The 19,680-nt window shown below is 33.2% G+C and overlaps 2 protein-coding genes and 1 long non-coding RNA gene across 4 annotated transcripts; 2 read left to right on the top strand and 1 right to left on the bottom strand.

The window, feature by feature from the left end:
- The first annotated feature begins 3,438 nt into the window (after positions 1-3,438).
- On the top strand, positions 3,439-5,112 carry LOC125186818 (outer envelope pore protein 16, chloroplastic). Its single transcript, XM_048083270.1, has 6 exons — positions 3,439-3,649; positions 3,727-3,778; positions 3,849-3,880; positions 4,421-4,454; positions 4,554-4,621; positions 4,809-5,112. The coding sequence occupies exons 1-6, from the start codon at positions 3,551-3,553 to the stop codon at positions 4,947-4,949; spliced, it is 426 nt and encodes a 141-aa protein (XP_047939227.1). The 5' UTR covers positions 3,439-3,550; the 3' UTR covers positions 4,950-5,112.
- Positions 5,113-11,591: 6,479 nt separating this feature from the next.
- LOC125186948 lies at positions 11,592-11,801 on the top strand. Its single transcript, XR_007170537.1, has 2 exons — positions 11,592-11,662; positions 11,735-11,801. It is a non-coding gene; the product is annotated as an uncharacterized LOC125186948 (long non-coding RNA).
- Positions 11,802-12,283: 482 nt separating this feature from the next.
- LOC125186946 (protein TRM32-like) lies at positions 12,284-17,187 on the bottom strand. Of its 2 annotated transcripts, none has more exons than XM_048083433.1 (5): positions 17,041-17,187; positions 14,733-14,899; positions 14,571-14,635; positions 13,272-14,484; positions 12,284-13,163 (listed from the first exon to the last, which is right to left on the bottom strand). In XM_048083433.1, the coding sequence occupies exons 2-5, from the start codon at positions 14,878-14,880 to the stop codon at positions 12,547-12,549; spliced, it is 2,043 nt and encodes a 680-aa protein (XP_047939390.1). In that variant the 5' UTR covers positions 14,881-14,899; positions 17,041-17,187; the 3' UTR covers positions 12,284-12,546. The 2 variants fall into 2 exon arrangements, with proteins under 2 accessions (XP_047939390.1, XP_047939391.1); XM_048083434.1 differs by lacking the exon at positions 17,041-17,187 and adding an exon at positions 15,372-15,503.
- Positions 17,188-19,680: the final 2,493 nt, after the last annotated feature.

The following is a 19,680-nucleotide window of genomic DNA, read 5'->3' as shown; positions in this document are numbered from 1 at the left end:
ATGCGTCCATCCATTAAATTTGTAGGCTTGCCCCACCTGTCTCTACCTCTGGTAGCAAAACATCAAATGGAAATACTACGATGAAATACAATTTTCTATAAATTGGATAAATAAGGAAATGACACTCTATCGAAAATGGTTGTTCAATAGTCGTAGGCAAGGTCAATATATTGGAGTATGAAATCGACAAGCAATATTCTTGGTTCAGGATGAGTAAATAATAAATTAGGCTATTTGTGTCAGCCACAAAATTTATTTCCAATTTAATGGTATAACATAGCTTGTTTTGCCGATTTAATTTAAATGATCCCTACTAATGTTTGAGTTAAATTGCATGTTCATATAATTGCTACTTAAATGATACACTCTTTTTAGTTGGAGTATGTAGCTTGTTTGTTTAGAAATAGCACAAACGACATGATTTATATAGTGATATAATCGTGGTATGGTTTTACAGTTACATACTCAAAAATTAAATAAATAAGTTGCATAAGTAATAAAATTAAAGCCTAATGGAAAACTATAAATACTTGAAAGTTGTACTTCATAATGCAAAAATAATAAAACTATAAACATTGACATTTTTTTTGTGGCAGTTTTTGCTTGGGTTGCCTATTTAGGTCAAAGTAAGTATACAACTAGTTTACGAAAATATTGTGGCTTTAAGTTTACGAGTATCTTTCAACTAAAAAAGAAAAAGAGAAAGAAATCCTAAAGTTAGAATTCACACACGCAATTCAAAGCGTTTCCTATACCTTGACTACAAAACATTAGTATGAATTTTCAAAGTCCATTTAGATTGCTAGATTGAACGTAACAAGAATAAGGAAACTTTGTAAGAACCAACTCATTAATTATAGTATATTATGAAGTGGAGAATGAGTGTATTTTAGTGACAAAAAATCAGGTTTTTTGGATCTAATAACGAAGTACAGTGTCATGTGTAGCCAATTAATTCATTGGGTGATGAAACTCAGGCTCATGCTCAGGCGTGCATGCAAGGCCCGCGTGCTCCTGACCTTGGAGTGTCATGCTCCGGCATAAGCACGTGGGCACGGTGATATGGACACCTAAAAAACATATACTACCAATTTGTATATACATAATTATAATTGGAAAATTGTAACTAGAAATGAGTTTACATAGTCTTTTGGTGTGTCTATTGTTGTTGCTTGTTCGTTGATTTGTTAATGACTCTTTTACTGACTGCACCTTCAACTTGAACATTTCTTTTCTACATGAGAAAAAGAAACTAGTAATGAGTTTGTGTATTCGAACCCATTTCAAGGTGAGACGTCTCATTCAAATTTTTGTGATGGGAAAATATTCGTAAGCTTTCAATTTCGTACTGTTAGTTAATAGAGTAAAATCTTGCTAGAATTAGTAAATAAAAATCCATTCTGAATTCCAAAAATGCATATATGATGTGGGATTTTTTTATAGAAATGCATGAACATGTAATAGGCTTAATGCTATTTGCTAGTCAGAATTAACAATTTTTTATCTGAGAACTAATAATATCATAGTATAAATATGTTTGTTTATTGACATAAAGTTCTTGTTATAATATCGACCGACCATACATAAAATTGAAAATTGAAATACTTAGCCATGTAGTCAAAGGAAAATTGAGACACGTCTATGTCGCGACAAAGGAAACAATTTTTGTATATGATCACATACTAGATAGATTGTGGAAGAAAATCAAAGCAAAGATATGTTGCTGGAAAAAGGTGCAATCAGCCCACTTATTTCTGATATCATTTTCTACACTCACTTTTTAATTTGAATATATATTTGTGCAACTATTATAATCTGCCAGTATCTAGATGTACCAGCAACGATGATTATAATAATAACGTCATTAATTACTTTCAAATCTCATGTGATGCCAGTTCGAATAGGAGATATATAGTCCTTTTAGTTCTTGTTGTCTTGTTTGGCTTGCTATTAATTTTGGTGTTTTACACATAGTGTGGTCGGCAATTTGATACGCAAAAATTATATTGTCACACTCTGTTTTTTTTTTTGGTTTGATTGGACAAATTATTTTTTGGCATAGTTAAGTTGATAGTAGTTTCAGCTTTATATGATTCTATTTTTGGGGCCAAGTTTAAAAAATTAAACGGTAAATTAACTTTTTGAAAATATAATATAAATTAAAATTTTTAAAAATTATTTTATACTAAGTTACAATCCACATATACACACATAAGTAGTTTGACCCATGAATTACTAATTAAAAGAGAAACATCCAACTGATTAAATTAGTTTCGTTATAAAATACTAGGAGTAATAATTTGTGTATATATAAAGGATTTAACTTAGTAAGAGACCAGGGAATGGTTCCATCCATTCCAAGATTTTTAGGGAACATTTAAAAGGATGAATTGATAAAATAATTCAAATTAATCCACTGTATACTTTGATAGACTGATGAATTGAACTTGACTAAAAGATTAAAATAAATTTTTTATCAAAGTAAACATCCTTTAAATTAGTCCCTGCCAGTCATGCATAAAGTCTCACACACAAACACTAGGCATGCAATTGCAAATGACACACAAATAGAGAAATGAGGTTTGTATTGAATATGAATTGTTTGCATTCACTCCAATCCAATGAGGCTCCTTTACAGCACAACACAAGGGCCATGTACGCATAGACGTGATCAATTTTTTTGTAGTATTTGTACTTTTGTTTATGATTGACTAATCGAACACATTTTTATCATTTCATAATAATGCAATTAGAATACGATCGAAAAATAAGTGAGAAGAATGACATTACGATGGAAGGGGAATGTGATATTAAACAACGACTGTTTTGTGTATATATACCATGTCATTGTAATTCAGGCGTTCGTTTTTTAATTTTGTTTTTTAGCAAACAATAACAATGATGAATGTAGAAAAAGGGGTACGCATTTAAAATTGAGTTTAAACTTGAACGTATAGTTATTGGAATTATCTTTAATTCATTTGTCCATTGGCTTCTGTGAATATTAAAATGTTTTTGTTATAATTATCATCACATCATGTGGTTGTTGCCGCATAATCAAGAAAAGGCTTCCAATGATCAAGATTCAAGAATGAGCTGGTTTTTTTTGTGGGATCAATATTGATTTTATATATAATGGCGGAGGTAGAATATTATCTTTGGAAAAGCAAGAATATATATAAAGTTTTGATTTTGTATATCCAATGGTGGAGCAAGATAACAAAAATTTGGAGCTTAATTTAAACTAGGAGTACTACTCTGAAGGAAGTATTACACAAAAATATTTATGAAATGCTCTACTCTAGAGTAGAATTGGCGTTCTTGCACAGTGGATTAAGATCCAAGAACATATATACAATGAAGCTTCCATTTTGAATTGATCGAAATATTAGCGATTAAAGAAATTGGGCGAGTGGATTATAAGTTCATGATTTTTGGGGACATGTGGCGGCCATCCTTCAAACGGGATATGAAGATGCACATGAATTGACTACGACGTCGTTTTAAATCGTTCTCAAGCTTCTCTCTTTTCTTATCCCCGTGCCACACCATGCCGAGGACTTCTATTAACGGAAAAGTGAATCTAGCGGTGGATTTGGGAGACCCATTTCTCAATCACGTTGTTGATGGTTTCTTCAAGATTGGGAGTGTAAGAAAATACTAGTACTACCATTTTCTCTTATCATAGGAGTATTTGTATTTCATTTGGGGGTTTCAAACTTTCAGGTAGCAGTTGGGAAAGTGGCGGTAGAGGAAACATACCATGTCGTTGCTCGAGGTATTTCCTCTTTTAATTGCATCTTTAAATGCTTTTGTTTCTCACTTATGCTGCTACTTGCAAATTGCAGGAAGCGTCTCAAAAAAAAACTTTGAACACTCGGTGAGAAACTCATCCCATTTATTGAGATGCTAACATTTTGTCCTGCATATATAATACTCTTTCTTACAACTTGTCACTTACACAATACTTGAAGCATATGCATAAAGCAACGCTTTTGAAGCATTGTTTGGATGTTTCTTCAAGAGTCTTATGCTCTATACATCTCAAATTTAGAACCAAATCAATTGCACCAATGCTTCTAAATTCCTTCTAAAGTTAGTTAGTTCTACATTCTCACCACTTTTATTTTCAGTGTGTATCTTGAAATATTTTGTGGCATCACCATGTATTGTGAACCTATGCTAGGATACAAGAATCTGAGACCATTTAAGTGTACACATGTGTGCTTTTATCCCCCCAAATATGTAAAGTTGGTGACATGATCTTTGCTTAAATTTAAGACCACAAAAAGGGAGGTAATACGACTTCAAAAGCACAGATGATTTTCTCATGGTTTTGCACTTTATTCCTGCACTCGATGCTTGTTCTGTTAACTACAGTCACTGTGAGTGATGATCAACCTAATTTCTGGCTCTACAGCTGAAGAAAATGTGCAAAGAAGGTGCATACTGGGGTGAGTTGATACTTGTATTCCTGATTCATGGCGATTACTAAGAAGCACAACTGTTTTCCAAAGAATTAAAATCTCTTCTTTTGGATATCCCAACTTCAGGCACGGTTGCTGGACTTTATGTTGGAATGGAGTATGGGGTGGAGAGGATCCGTGGAACCAGAGACTGGGTAACTTCCCCGCCAACATTATATACTAATATGCTATCATTTTGGAATACTTGTCGAAAGGGATTTAAAGTCTCAATACCCATTTATGTTATATCGGAGTAGTATTTTTGTGGATGAATGCATATTTTGTCAGTTTATCATTTGTTACTCGTTACATCTAGGTTGATGAAATATGCTGTTGATGCAGAAAAATGCGATGGTTGGCGGTGCGTTGACCGGTGCTCTTGTATCAGCAGTGGGCAACAACAACAGGGACAAGATTGTGTTGGATGCTATAACTGGAGGTGCTGTTGCCACTGCTGCAGAGTTCATCAGCTATCTCACATAAAGCATTTCTACAAATTCTGTTTCCCCTTTACTTATTTCCTTGTGAGGTAATAATAAATTCTCGCATCTGTTATTTGACTCTCTTTAATAATAAGTGATGGCATGAAAACCCTGTATTGGTCGCATGGCGATCTTTTCCTTAGTTTTCGTACATATTGGCTCAATCTGACTTAATTGAGATAGAATAGCATTTAGGTTTGGCGTTTAGAGTTTGCAACCATTGCTGGAACTGCTCTATGAGCCTCATCAGGCTACAGGTCTCAGCATCCAGCCTACTACAACTTCCGAAAATCATCATTCACATGCACCTTAAACAGCGTATTATACACGAAGCTATACCTAGTGTGGTTTGCGTTCTTCAATTCTTTAAACACTTCTCTGCATTTCTCAACATTGCCATCTTATCTAAGGCGAAAGCCCCCATTATGAGTGTGTAGTTTCCAGCCACAGAGTTGATATTTTAATCTTTGCGCTCACTACAAACTCTGCACCTAATTTAAGACTTCTTATAGATTCCTGCACCATCCCTGCCCTCGAGCAACCAAGTGCGAGATGCCGTTATGGCATTTACCTTGCACCCACTCTTCTCCATGTCTTTATGCAGTCCGGTGGTTTTTGTGATCAATCTCTTCTCCATTTCATCAAGTTGAACTGCTCGGTCAACTTCAAATCCTTCTTCATTCCAGCTCTGTTCAAGCAACTGAGCACGAGATTGTTGTAAAGCAGCTCATTTTGGAACTCGGTGGGATACGACTGAAGAGGGCCTCTCCTTGTGCCACTCCGTGATCTTAATGGTGTATTCTAGCAAGTAGGAGTAATCTACCCTTTCTAAGAGATTTCGGAAAAAGGGATTAAATTCACAAGCCTTTCGAAATCAGGGATTCAATTCGTTAACCTTTTAGAATATGAGATCGAGACATGCGAATTTTTCAGAACAAGGGATTTTGGCTTTTTTTCTATTTTTCTTTTCTTGTTTTCTTATTTTTCATTTCCAAGTATTACAGATGGACCAAACTATCCACTTTCCACCCTCCTCTTTCACCGGCTGCCCCCACCTTCCTCTCTTCACCACTTGCCTCCACCCTCCTTCTCTCTTAACTTCCTCCACCCTCCTCAGTCACTAATTGCCGAGTGGCTCTCTGGCCATTTTTTTAAGCTCCTGAACTCCAATTGCTATGGTTTCCAAGACTGAAGTAAGATTGTTGTCTTACTTTTATAAAATTAGGGGCCGAATCCGAACAGGCAAATATAAGGAAAATTCATCCACAACAATATTCTATTCTTCAATACAGCCTCGCAAAGCGGTGCATTTCCACAATTTTTAGTTTATGCTTGTCTTCTTCTTAGCATTGCTTCAATTTAATTATCCATGTTATTTTGGGTTTTAGCAAATTAGGTCTTGGATTTTTGTTCTCGTGGAAGGTATGCAGTGAAAGGAAGGAGGAAGAGGGTGAATAGTTTGGTCAATTTACAAATGATATAAAAGAAATAATTTTAAAAAAGAAGAGAAAATTTAGAAAAAAAATCAGAAGATCTTATTCCGAGAAATTCGCATGCCTCGTCACATATTCTAAAAAGATCAATGAATTTAATCCCTAATTTAGAAAGGCTTGATAATATAATCCATTTTTCCAAAATCTCTCTTCTGACTTGGAAGGCATCTCCCTTATCACTCATATTCCATCACTGGTTCAATATAAAATATGCGTCACTGTTAATGGGGTAAATGTCGTTGTTTTGTGTGTTATTTAACCTTAAAATTTTCTCAAAATTGTGGGAAATTCACTATACTACATGAATTTATGGTTTTTGTGACTGAAGTATATGAAAATTTAATAAAATTTCTAATTTAAAGAACCAATAGGCCAAAATAGTAAATCACACTTAGAAAATTGACCATGACACCAATACATATAGAATTTTTATTTTTATTTTTCTAATGAAGGTGTTATTTTATTTATTTTAAGGGATTATGGTGAGTGGTGACAAAATAGGAAGCATGACTATAAATTTATTATCACCAAACTGTAGTTTATTGTCAATTTGTCACTATCCATGTGGGCCAGGGAGCCCAATAATGATAGTAGAATTATGGCCAAAATATTGGGAAATTATTTTTGGGCCAATGACTAAGAAACGTAGATAATAATTTTACAGCTATTTAATCTTGTTGCTAGAAAATTATGGTAAACATTGTCCGGTTGTGATTCTTGGAATATAAATAAATTTATGCGACTTTGATGTTTAATCCAAAATATTAAAAGGGGAAACTCAACTCTTACGGAGGAGATGATGTAATATGGTTGTTTATTGTTTTCTTGTGTTGTTAAACAACCAAGGGTTTGCTGACCCTTTCAATATGATGGTAGTTTCAAAGCAGAATTACACCATAGGCGTACCCTTGGCAAAAAAAAGTAGTACTTACAAAACTAATTTAAATACGAAAATTATAGGTGGCGTTCGGTTGTCATGACTAATTATCATGAGACTATCCATCTAGGATTAAGTTGTGGGAGTCAATCTTATCAACCAAACATGATCCATATTTAATCATGAGATTTAGTCTTGCCAACCGAACACCCCCATAATATATATATTGAGTTCTTTCAAATATTAAAATTGACTTCCATTTCAAACGTAATTGTAATTTCTTCATACCAACTCCACAACCAACAACCACTAATATTCTTACATATATATATATCACTATTCTAGAGCTCTCTATATATCTCTTTATGTTTTTTTGTCCTATACTCCTACAGTCCCCATTGATCACATAGAGATGATATTATTGTCTCATTTGATCAATCTACCGCTACATTTAACCAGATCCCAACAAATGTATACGAAATTTCAGTGCCCCCAAACATAAAATAGTACATATGAGCAAGAATAATCTTGTTGATAAAAATGAAAGTTGTCAAATCAGAGATTGTTCCATTCAAACCATTTGATGATAATGTTAATTAAGTGTCAAAAATGTCAACGGGTGATATTGCTCTACGTACGTACCCCCTATATTATGTATTGTCATTTAAGTAATTGAAAATTACATATTCCGTGTAAAACTATTTGGGCGGCGTGTAAGATATTGATATTGCTAATTCTTAATCTAGAGACGTAATTAACTTGAAATAATAAATTCATTTTGGTTTCGTGTGAGCAGAAGCTACATAGTACTCCATATATAAGAGCAAGAGGTGCAGAAATAAATCTCATCCATTCCAAATACTTACAAACGAAAGCTGATAATAGTCTCTATTTCTTGGAAAAAAATGAGTTGCGGAGGATTGTGTGCTTGCGGCTCATGCGGCGCCAGCTGCACGTAAGTTATTCACTATGAATTGAATTGATATATAGTAGTAGTACTTGTTTAGCAATAGTATTAATCTTGATTGATTTGTGGCAGATGTGGGACTTGCCCAGATTTGGAGAAGAGCACTAGTGTCACAGTCATTGAGGGGGTTGCACCACTCAACAAGTATATATTGTATACTACCAGTACGTTTTATTTATATTTTGTAGTTTTAATTTAATCCGATTGCGATCTTTTAAATTTAGGAATGTGGAGGGATCTGAGAAAAGCTCGGGCAGTGAAGGAGGGAACGGATGCAAGTGCGGATCGAGCTGCTCATGTGATCCGTGCAGGTGTTAAGCAATCAATATGTGGTGATTGTGTGTTACGAAGAGTAAAGTGATGTAGAAGAATAAAAGAGCTACTATTGTCTAGTAATTATATTCCCCTCAAGCAATTAAGGAGATGTTATGTTATGTTATGTTATGCTATGCTTGGTGGTTGGTGGTTGCACGCTCTTATTGTATGCTCATGTTGTATGTGTTTGTATGCTTTGCCATGTACTATGTTGTTACTCAAAACGGTTATGCTTCGAAGGGTGTGACTATGGATTGATTATATAAAATTATTTGTTATGTGTCTGATAAATTATCGAGGTTTTTTGCATACTGCGTGTTTGATAAGTTAGTAATACCAAGATAGAAAATTACATATAGACATTTCTAATTGTTAGATATCATATTTAAGTTTAACTTAAAGCCCAATATAAGACAAGGGCCCTAACCAATCTTACCAAAATTATAACATTAACTATGTTTATGTATCCCACCAATTTGTCAAGTTAAGCCATGTTATTTAATATAAAATACAATTTTAGACAATTTCTTTTCTATCAAACAATAACGGAAAAAAGTCATATTTTTGCATATCTTGACATGAAGCCCGTATTTCTTATCTTGTTTTACATATCTTTTTATATCCCATCTTTTTTATCAAACGAATCCTTAATGTTTGATCTTAATTATATGAGGCCGACAACTAGTAGAATCAGGCAATATACTATATACAATTAAACGAAAAATAAAAATTCAGGTCTGAAAATATAACAATCATAATTGCGCAGAAACTAATTCAATTTTCCTTATAAAATTTTCATAACTTAAACAATATTTTTCTTAATATCAAATAAAATAAAATTTTATTTAAAAAATTAACAAATTTCTAAAAATAATTATTTTTACACTAACTTTTATACTATTAATCATTAATCAGAATAACAAAATATAGAAATGAATTAACTAGATAGAAAAGAAAATGAAAAAAAACGGCGAGAAATCAGTAATTTTAGTTGGCGAACAAAAATAGACTATTTTTCGTTAAAAAATTAATAGCGTATTTAATAACAAATAAATTTCAGTTTAAAACTTTTAAATATCACTATGAAAATTTCAAATTGATAAGGACGGGCCCACCCCACCCCCCACACATGATTACCAAATTAAACATAAAAATTTGATCGTAAAAATATTAAATTTTTGGGTAAGATCATCATACGCATCACAATCAATTCTCTTATACACGATGGCTTATGATTGAGAAATATTTAAGAAAAGTCTTGTCATTCTGTAATCGTTCAACCAGAAAACTATGGTGACACATGCATTTATATATTGTCATTAGTGGGATCGATAAATTAAATATTACTGAGAAAAATGAAAAGTAGTATTTTATGTTGAGATAGTTACGAAAACTGAAATTATGAAATTTTAATTTCAATTATGAATACTTGTAATGGACAAGAAGTTAATTAATATAATTTCGTATTTCAACAATGATCATATTTTTTTATCTCTTTTGTGCTAGATGTGATGATAATCTCGTATTTCCCCTTTCTTTACTCTTTTTTTTTTTTTAAATTGATATTTTTGCTCGTTATAAATAATACTTCTAACTGTGGTTAATGATAGTAATTTAATTTCTTCACGTGATGTCGAAATAACCCCCAGCAATTTGTATGATTTTATTTAACAAATAAAAAGATAATTGGTGAATGAAACTTTTATTTGATGTAGTAGTACTTTGTAGACTTGTAGTAAGTATACCTTTTTCCAAAAATAATATTTTTGGATTCAAATAACTACAATGTCATTTCCGTGATAACTACAGAACAATTAGTAATAATATAAATAACAACTTTCAAATTCAAATAACTACAACCAAATACTATTAAGTGATGCGAAATACTCCCTCGTCTCTTAAAAAATTTTAGGTTGACCCAAATTTTTATGCAAAATTAATAAAATAAAAGTGAGAAAATAAAAAATATACGGTATTAATGGATTGTGTAACTCACATTATTAGAAATAATATATTGTAAAAATATTTAAAAAGTGGATGTGGGGTAATTTCATATATAGTGCATTCAAAATTAGGTAAAAAGAGTTAATTCATACTCAGTTAATTTCAGAAATGAACTGTGAATTGAACCAAAATCCAATATGAATAGAACAAGTCTATATCATAATAAAGCAAATAAAGATATCATCATTGTAATGAATTTCATTGGGATAGAGATGTCAAATTTGAGTAGGTTCAACCGAGAACATTTAATGCTGCAGAATAATCCCCTAATAAAAAAAGAAATTAGTAATCCATATATAATGTTATGAATTAGAATAAGGATGTTGAACTATAATACTACATATCTATATTTGTATCAATTAATGTTTCTTTGCTTGTACGTTTCTATATATTTCTACGATCCAAACATAGTTGGAGGATTTAATGATGTGAACGTAAAAAATCCTTGCTGAGTATTAAATTAATGAAGGATAATATGTTGTAAGCAAGAGCCTTGATCTTTTCAATCTAACTTTGGTCAGACCAATATCACCATTTTAATTATTCCCCAAAATAAAAAGCAAGTCATGTGTTTGACCTTGCTCCAATATCATATTTTTTTTGCCAGAGATCTTCATTCCAGCAAGAGCGTTAACAAGTCATGTATCTATAACAGCAAGCTTCATGCCTTTCTCCCTATCTTTTAAGTATTTATCTTTAGTTTTTAATCCAAGCTGTCGAAAACTACGTTTAAATATAAAATATATCTGACATTGATATTGCATTTTATAAAACCATACTTGCAATCTATATATATCTACTGATTCTGAAACTTTCGTTCCTTGTTCGATGTTAACTAGGAATAATATTTTAAAATAGTAAAGTAAGCATCAAATTATGAATACTTGGTTATAAATAGGAGCTAAGGAGCAGTCTACATTTCCACAACAATCATATTTGAGCTCTTATTCCAAATCCTTGATAAACCAAAATTCTTATCTGTTACCACTTCCAATCTACAAGAGGATGTCGTCTGGCTGTAAATGTGGCTCCAGCTGTAACTGTGGCAGCGGCTGCAGGTTTACCTGCTTTTTCCTGCTCTTCTATTGGTTTAGCTACGTTTCAGTATTTTGATAGCTAATCTTTTGCAGCTGTGAGATGTATGTTGAGAAGAGCACAAGCATTGCCACGGTTGAAGGTGTCGCGCCACTCATCATGTATATTTCATCAATCCCTATCTCTCCTTTTTTTTTCTTCATATTAAGAAAGCTTGATTAAATTTGGCACATATGTGTAGGAACGTTGAGGGAGCTGAGAAAAGCGTTGGCACTGAAGGAGGAAACGGATGCAAGTGTGGATCCAGCTGCTCCTGTGACCCTTGCCGCTGTTGATCAGACGATGCCTCAGGCCCCGGCCCTTGTATCTATCGTTTAAATCAAAAGTGCTATGCAATATGTGTGTGTGATGAAATTATATTTCAATAAACCAAGACAGGGATGTCTATGCGGATTCACTTGCTGAATCTGTATGGTCAGTATCTGCCTGTGTATGCAAATTCTGTTGATTGCGTCTATGCTTACCGGGGCCTTGTATTCTGTATGTAAAAGAGTCTTGCTGGAGTGTATGCTACAATTCATATCAATACAAATCTCCTATATCTGTTTGTGTGTAAATCTTTCATTCAACCTCCATTCCATAGATCTGTTGCAATTTTCTTGTAGTTGAGTTTCATGGAAATCTTGATACATCACATCACAGACAGTATGCAGTGATCACCTTGCCTAAAATATGGTTTTACATTCTCAAGCATTGTAAGACACAAATCTGTATCTGCTATCACAACACTATACACACTCTAAGCTATTCCCTAAAGTGAATTCAATTCACAAATGCTAGTAATATATACAGAAAATCTAGAACAAAATTCATTCACCAAGACCTCAGCCTCAAGATGGATGAGAGGTCAAGAAAGCATAACCTCCTCTAATAGTTCACTGAAAATCATGTCTTCAAGGTCAAGTGCAACGGCCTCGCTCTCCAGCTGGAGGTTCATCCAGCTGCGATCACGAGCCAGGTCATGAGCCACGATACAGTCTAGTGACTGTGACTGCCTCTCCTCAAGCTTCACATTCATCAACGTGCCAATACTCATGCAAAGCTCCTCGACAATGCGGTTCCCCATTGGAAATGGACGAACGTGGCAATTGGATGACAAGGCGTTGGGATAGTACGGAAGTGATATGTCATACACCTCAAGCAAAGCCTCATTCACTGCACCAAACAGCATTTGATGGTGCCAACAGCCTCGGAAGTCAGGCCATCCGTCTAACTCGCCTTCTTCATGAGGCCAGGTAGCTTCTACTTCCTCGAACAATTCGGGGCTGAGTAGCTGGTCCGATGAATACCATGTCATCTCAGAGCCCTCTCTTGCAATCCCTGATCTATCAAGAATGTGCCTCAGATAATCCAAGTCACAATTTTTCTTATGAAGGTGTCCACAATTCTCTAGATTTTCTGTTCTTTGCATATCATCAGTATAAATTGAAGAATCCAACTCTAGGATTTCACCATGCTCCTTTCCTGATATGGTAGTAAATATTTGAAAAGATACATTATAATCAGACAATGACCTTGAAACAAGAACAAATCATAAACTTCAGTTTTAGAAATCAGAATCCATGTAAGTACCTTTGGGGATATGAAGCTCTACAGCAGGAGATTCTTTTTCTTGCAAGATAATGTCTGAATCCGATACGAAACTCTGCTCTTGAATCTCTTTAAGGGTACCATCAAAAGAGTCAGAATCCTTCTCCCATATGAAATCATTTTTGTAGGAGTATTTGTCAGTGCTAGTATCATCTTCCTTAATCTCCATATCTGCATCTAGGGGAAAAGCTTCTTCTTCACTATCTTGTAGAACTGCACAGCTATCTTCTGCCACTACAACTAAGTTGGCTCCGGAAAGATTATCATGCAAAACCTCAAAGTTTACATCAGAATAATGAAAATCTGCATTAGAATAAGAGTTTATCCTTTTGAAAGACACTGGAGCATAGCCATATTCACTTGTTATTTTCAAGCTCTGGGAAGAGCTCAACTTGACGTCTTTCCCGAAACTATTCTCATAAAGACGAGCATATCTATCCACGTATTCATTTAAAGAAGAACTTCTGCGGTGTCTGAGAGTGATTCCATCATCTTCACCACTCTTTCCTGTAATCTTTTCCTCTCTATAATCCAAACTTTCAGAAGGCTGTGACTTATTACCAATTTTTTTAGGCTCCAAGACAGAAAGAGATGTTCTGCCACTACTTTCATCACCAGCAAGTTCATCCGACTTATCTTTGTCGTTTCTAGGAACTGACCAAACTTCTTTCTGTTTGCTTTCAAGCTTCAAAGGCTTAAGCTTCCTCCCTGCTGGCAAATCAGCCACTGGGAAGGATCTCGATTTGCTGAATTTCCCCTTTGTGTTCAAACCAAATGCACTGCGTGAGAAATTAGCAATGCTCTCGTCCGAGTCTTGCAGATGCTTCAGAAGATACTCCTTGTCCATCTTAAATATCTCAAAAACATCAGGTGAGTTAAGTTGGTCGGCATCTTTAGGGCCGTGGCTGTTACATTCTCCTCCACTGGCAGCTTTAATCTGAGCTGCCTCGGAATGATCCTCAGAGCTATTTGGAAAGAAAATGATCGGAGGATTCCAGTCTTTGTGTATTTTACCAAAGAAATCATCCACAGACTCAAGGTGATGGATAGAGTAAGTCCTCTGCAAGCTTGATTTGGTAGAGAATCCACCTGTCCTCTTCAAATCCTTATCCTCCACGGGCGTTCCTTCTGTAATTATTGCCTTCAAGCGCGCTCTCAGAGATCGTCTCTTACTACAAGGAGACCTTTTACCAGCCTGATTACCCAAACAGATAGAACTTGAAATCAGCTACTCAGACTACAAGCACCATATATAAGTGTAGCAATAACAAGAGATCTTACACGGTGTGGGCTCTCTTTCTCTCTCAGAAGCCTTTCGTGTACAGATGTGTCGGGACTCCACTCACCTGTCATTGTCAACACCCCATGTACAAAATCATTAGTATTGATCATTTTCATCAGAAACTGAAACTGTAAATAAAGTAGCAAAAGAGAGATGGTTACATTGGTCGTGGGATCGGGCTTGGTGTTTGCGAGGATGGATCATCTTCTTAACATTGGACTGCCATTGATGGTAGTGTAGCACATGTACAAAACCCCACATGCATCCAGCCTGCTTATTCTGTGATTCATCATCCAAAAGCTTCCCCATTCTTGCTGATATCTTTCACCTTTTCAAAGACAATGATCAAATTTAATCAACAATCCCCATTGAACAAGGAGCTCGCAGCTCATACACTTTGCATGCTTACACACAAAAAAAGGGGTATAGCATGAGAACAATTTCTAGACTTTTTTTTAACTCAAGAATATAAAAAGCAAATAAAAGTATACTATTACGATTCACAAGCAGTTAAAAACTCATCAAAGGTTACACAATTCTTGGCTTGAATCAAGTAATCAATAATTCAATGAAAACTAGCAAAAACAGAGAGCATATACAGAAAATTACCGAATTACGAACAACGAATTATAGCGATATGAATCTATTTGTTTACTGGAAAAATAGAAGGCCTAAGAATAAAACAAATTAAAGATTGAAAACAGAAAACATAAAGGAGAGGAAGAAAAGAAGGAAACTGCCGCAACAAAAACGAAACTTGAAACTGATAGAAAGTAGAGCATAAAAGTAAAAATTCTTACCTTATTAGTTAGGTTTGAAGGATTGAATTGAGAGTTTAAGTAGGAGAAGAGGGGATTGATGAAATATGGCGGGCAAGAGAAACTGTAACTGCTAATTTTATTTATTTGTCTTGTCTTGGTTTAACGTATACGATATTGTTGAATTGAATAGTTTCAAGGCAGCAGCCCTATGTATCAACTACCAGAAATCGGTTGTTTTAGGCGCTACCCGGTCAACCACCTGTCTTTTTGCTATTTCTACTTTTGAAATATTCAACTCTCTATCTCTATAATTATGGTTTTTTTATATCCAAAATTTTATACTATCATAATTTACATTGCAAATAAGTGTCCTATTTTTAAAAAGTTCATGCTCTGTCTCATAATTCTGTTAATACTAATATGAGTGCAGATTTTCATGTAATTTTTTTAACTTCATGCATTTTATAAGCTATTGCATGTGGGTCAGTATTATACTATTATCATTGGCGTTCACATTTTTCTTTTCAATTTCATTTGACATTAGGTAAGATTACCATATCACTACACTAGTGAGCAAAAAAATACTCCTACTTATTAGCTACTAGTAGTTATTACTACTATAATTATATACACATGCATATGTGTTTCTGGATAATGAATTAGCGTGATTCTAATATATTAGTTTCACTAGTAATTATCTAGGAAAAAAGTATTACTAGATGTCTTGTCTTGGATTTTAGATTTTTATTTTATATTTTAGATTTTGCTCATTTGAGACCTATTCAAATGGAAGTTGCTACATAACAACTAGTGTACTACTACGGTGGCGGCAATTTTTGAGAGTTGCATACGAATCCCTGTGTATAATACAATAATAGTACTAGTATACATAAGAATACTGTATCAATAGAGTTGGATTTGTAGGATGTAATTAGTTTACCAACAAAAATGAAGAAAATATGTAAGAATGTTTTATTAGGATGATTGAGAAGAAGTCATCACCCCAACTACTTTTGCTTGTGCCCCCTCTAAGAAACATAGTTTAATTATTTAGTTAGGTACAATGTAATAACTACATATTAGGTAATCGTGCTTGGCTTTTAGTTTTGTGCTCTCAAAACAACTTTACCTCGAAGATGGGAAGACTATTCAATATTTTTCATCAAAGCTTATCTAACATATGTATATAAATATTATACATGTGCCTTAGAATATTGCGAATCCAACTTCACTGTTAGTAGATTATATATGGACTGGTGTAGCATTGACATATTTACTTATTTAGTTATAAATTATTTACTGCTAATATTTAATTTTAAATGTTCAAATATAATTAAATTGAATGAGCTTATGATTAGGTATTTCAGAAAGACTTAGTTATGCATTTTGTTCAGCAGATTATTTCATATATATAGGTTTTTAAATATTTAGAAATTTAGGGGAAATCTTTGCAGTCTATATTTATTAACTTTTATTCATGTTGTAACAAAGAGGGTTTGAACTTTGAATGCATAATCTATTTTTATCTACTAATTGAGAGGATTTATTGGAAATATTTGATTCAACATGATCTGATCATGAGATGATTTTCAAAAATTTAACTGTACAAGTTAATTTAAGAAATAAATCTAATCTATAACACAAATAGATATGAAATCGATTACAAATAAAGATACATCTAAGCATGATTCTAGGGATAAAAAAATACCTTCAATTCGCAAATCTTGTTTTTTGTAGATGATAGTTTGCTACTCCCGTCACTCCACCAAAAGAAATATTTATCTCAATCTTACTATCACTCTTATACTCAAAGAAAGAGAAAATACCACAAATTTGGAATACAAAGAAATTTAAAATTCCTCGATAGATGAGGGCACAAATCTGATTAGATGGATTTGTGATCATCCTTCCTCTACTTGTAGAATACTCATTAGCTTGGACTAGGAATTTAATTAAGGAGATAGATTTGGCATCCTCTAATAGGCTTTTGACTTGATTAAATTATGTTCAATTTAATCACAGTAGTATGATATTTAACTATCCTGATCTGATAGGCTTTTGACTTGATTAAGTTATGTCCAAATTAATCACAATCGATTATGATAACTATCCTATTAGGCTTTTGACGTGATTAAATTATTTCCAATTTAATAAAAACGATTCTGATATTAACTATAGTGCCGTTATCCCAATTTTAGACAACAGAATTTACCAACAACGAAATAATATCACTCTTATTAGATGTATAAACTAAAAGAATCATAATTTTAATTTTTTATAAAGAAAGCAAGTTACTTAATAAAATGCTGCATCACTATTAATAAATTAAGGACTCCACTCATCACGAAGAAATATAACTATCACTATACTGTTGAGAAAATGTAAGGAGTAGTACTAATTAATAATGCTGCGCGATTAAGAAAAAAGCTAACCAAATACAGCCGTTTTAATTAAGTTTTGTACCGGTTGCCAACCAAAATTGACTGACTGTGACATAGGTTTGTGATTAAGTCTCGAATATGATTTAAATTAAATGTTACAAAAGAGACATAGGTTTGTAACAAAGGTGTGATAAAGACAACATAGTAATCTTGATATATTAGTCATCATAATCATGCCGTTTCAAAGTTGCGTGGTTTAAAGTTTACTCATATATTGGTCTAAACTTTCAACTTCTAGACCATATAAACCCTTTTACCAATTCATATTCCCCTTTGACCATTATCTTTATTCCCAAGTCTTTTGTGGAATTCTCAATTGTGAAATGCCTTCGTCAAATATTAAGACTATATTCGTACAACATTCTTTATTTGTCTTCTAATTCTTCTTTATCTAGATTTTACATTTATGTGAACTTTTTTTGCCACTTAGTCGAAGAAGCAAAGGTATTTATCTACCTAACACGAATTTTATGTGGGCTTCACACTTAAAAGTTGACGACAACTTGAGGAGTCTTGATTCGTAATGAAAACATAACACCACATAGTAATTTCCAATGTTTAAAAAATCAAAATATTTGTTGAATAGTTTTGACTCGTGACACAATATTAGATCATACGGAGTACTTCCTTCGTTCTATAGTAGTGGAGATGTTTCTTTTTTATATGCAATTTAAGAAAAACTATACTATTAAATAAGTTAAATAAAGGAAGAATAAAGTAGAAAATGAAAAAAGGTAGAGAAATGAAGAGTGAATAAAGTAAGAGAGAGTAAAGTAAGTGAGAAGAAATGTGTTGATTTTATTAAAAATAGAAATGACTTCACTACCATGGAACTTATTAAAATGACAAAATGACTCCACTACTATGGAATGGAGCATGGAGGGTGGAGTAGGAGATCCGCTCCAATATACTAGCAGTAGTTAAAAATTAGCCTTTTGCAGGGTTTGTTTTACAAATCGCTAATACTGTTAACGGTAGTATGAAATTACATAAATACTACTCCCTCCGTTCCACAGTAATAGTGACATTTCATTTTTTGCACTCGTTATAAAAAAATGATACTATTAAATAGTTAAAGTGGAGAGAGAGTAAAGTAAGAGAGAGAATAATGTAGGGAAGAGTCTTATCTACAATATTCTCTCTCTTACTTTACTTTTTCCCCACTTTAACTATTTATAATTATTTTTTTAAAATGAGTGCGCAAATTTAAATATCTCTATTATCGTGGAACGAAGGGAGTATGAATTACGTGCATATTATCGACTTATCGTCTCAAATACCACATGTAAATAATTATAGTGGTAAACTGGTAATATGGATTCATATGTAATGTGTTAACGGTATTAATAAATACTACTCCATAATATTTCGGTTCCTTTCACATATTTAAAATTTCAAATATATCACTCTATTTAGGAAACTAAATTGATTAATTTTCAAATTAATAAAAATAATTCCAAATTGATAATTAAATCTTGATACTATAAAAAAATCAATTATGTAAGGTAATTAACTCAATTTCGGAAGTTATAGAGATGGATTTGATTTTCGTAATTCATAATATAGGGAAAACTGAAAATCATAAAATGGGCTTACAAAACTAATATTTTGGGCATCAAAAGTGGTCTTATATCAGAAAGGCCCATCTATGAAAGCTGGGCTTCTTTCTTTACTTTTCCTATACATCCAACCCATGCACCACCACCATAAAATGTTTTTCTTTAGAACCTTTTTTCATTTAATCATATGCTTGATTATCAAATAAATAGCAATCCTGTAATAAAGCAATGTCTACAACCCAAAAAAAAACATTAAAGAAAATTTTAATGGAACTAACGATGCTAATTTGTGTTTCTAAATATACCAACAACGCTTCAAAAAATGTCTTTCGTGTTGGTGCCTCAACT

The sequence above is a fragment of the Salvia hispanica genome, chromosome 5, assembly GCF_023119035.1.
Source record: "Salvia hispanica cultivar TCC Black 2014 chromosome 5, UniMelb_Shisp_WGS_1.0, whole genome shotgun sequence".
Classification (NCBI taxonomy): Eukaryota; Viridiplantae; Streptophyta; class Magnoliopsida; order Lamiales; family Lamiaceae; genus Salvia; species Salvia hispanica.
Note: the sequence above shows the minus strand (reverse complement) of the source record. Positions and strands in the feature narration are given on the sequence as shown.

Coding starts and splice junctions, on each gene's coding strand:
- LOC125186818 (XM_048083270.1), top strand. CDS start 3,551: ATGCCGAGGACTTCTATTAACGGAAAAGTGAATCTAGCGGTGGATTTG. Junction 3,650..3,726: donor GTTTCTTCAAGATTGGGAGT/GTAAGAAAATAC, acceptor TCAAACTTTCAG/GTAGCAGTTGGGAAAGTGGC. Junction 4,455..4,553: donor CAAAGAAGGTGCATACTGGG/GTGAGTTGATAC, acceptor TCCCAACTTCAG/GCACGGTTGCTGGACTTTAT.
- LOC125186946 (XM_048083433.1), bottom strand. CDS start 14,880: ATGGGGAAGCTTTTGGATGATGAATCACAGAATAAGCAGGCTGGATGC. Junction 14,636..14,732: donor AGCCCGATCCCACGACCAAT/GTAACCATCTCT, acceptor TGACAATGACAG/GTGAGTGGAGTCCCGACACA. Junction 13,164..13,271: donor AGAGCTTCATATCCCCAAAG/GTACTTACATGG, acceptor CTACCATATCAG/GAAAGGAGCATGGTGAAATC.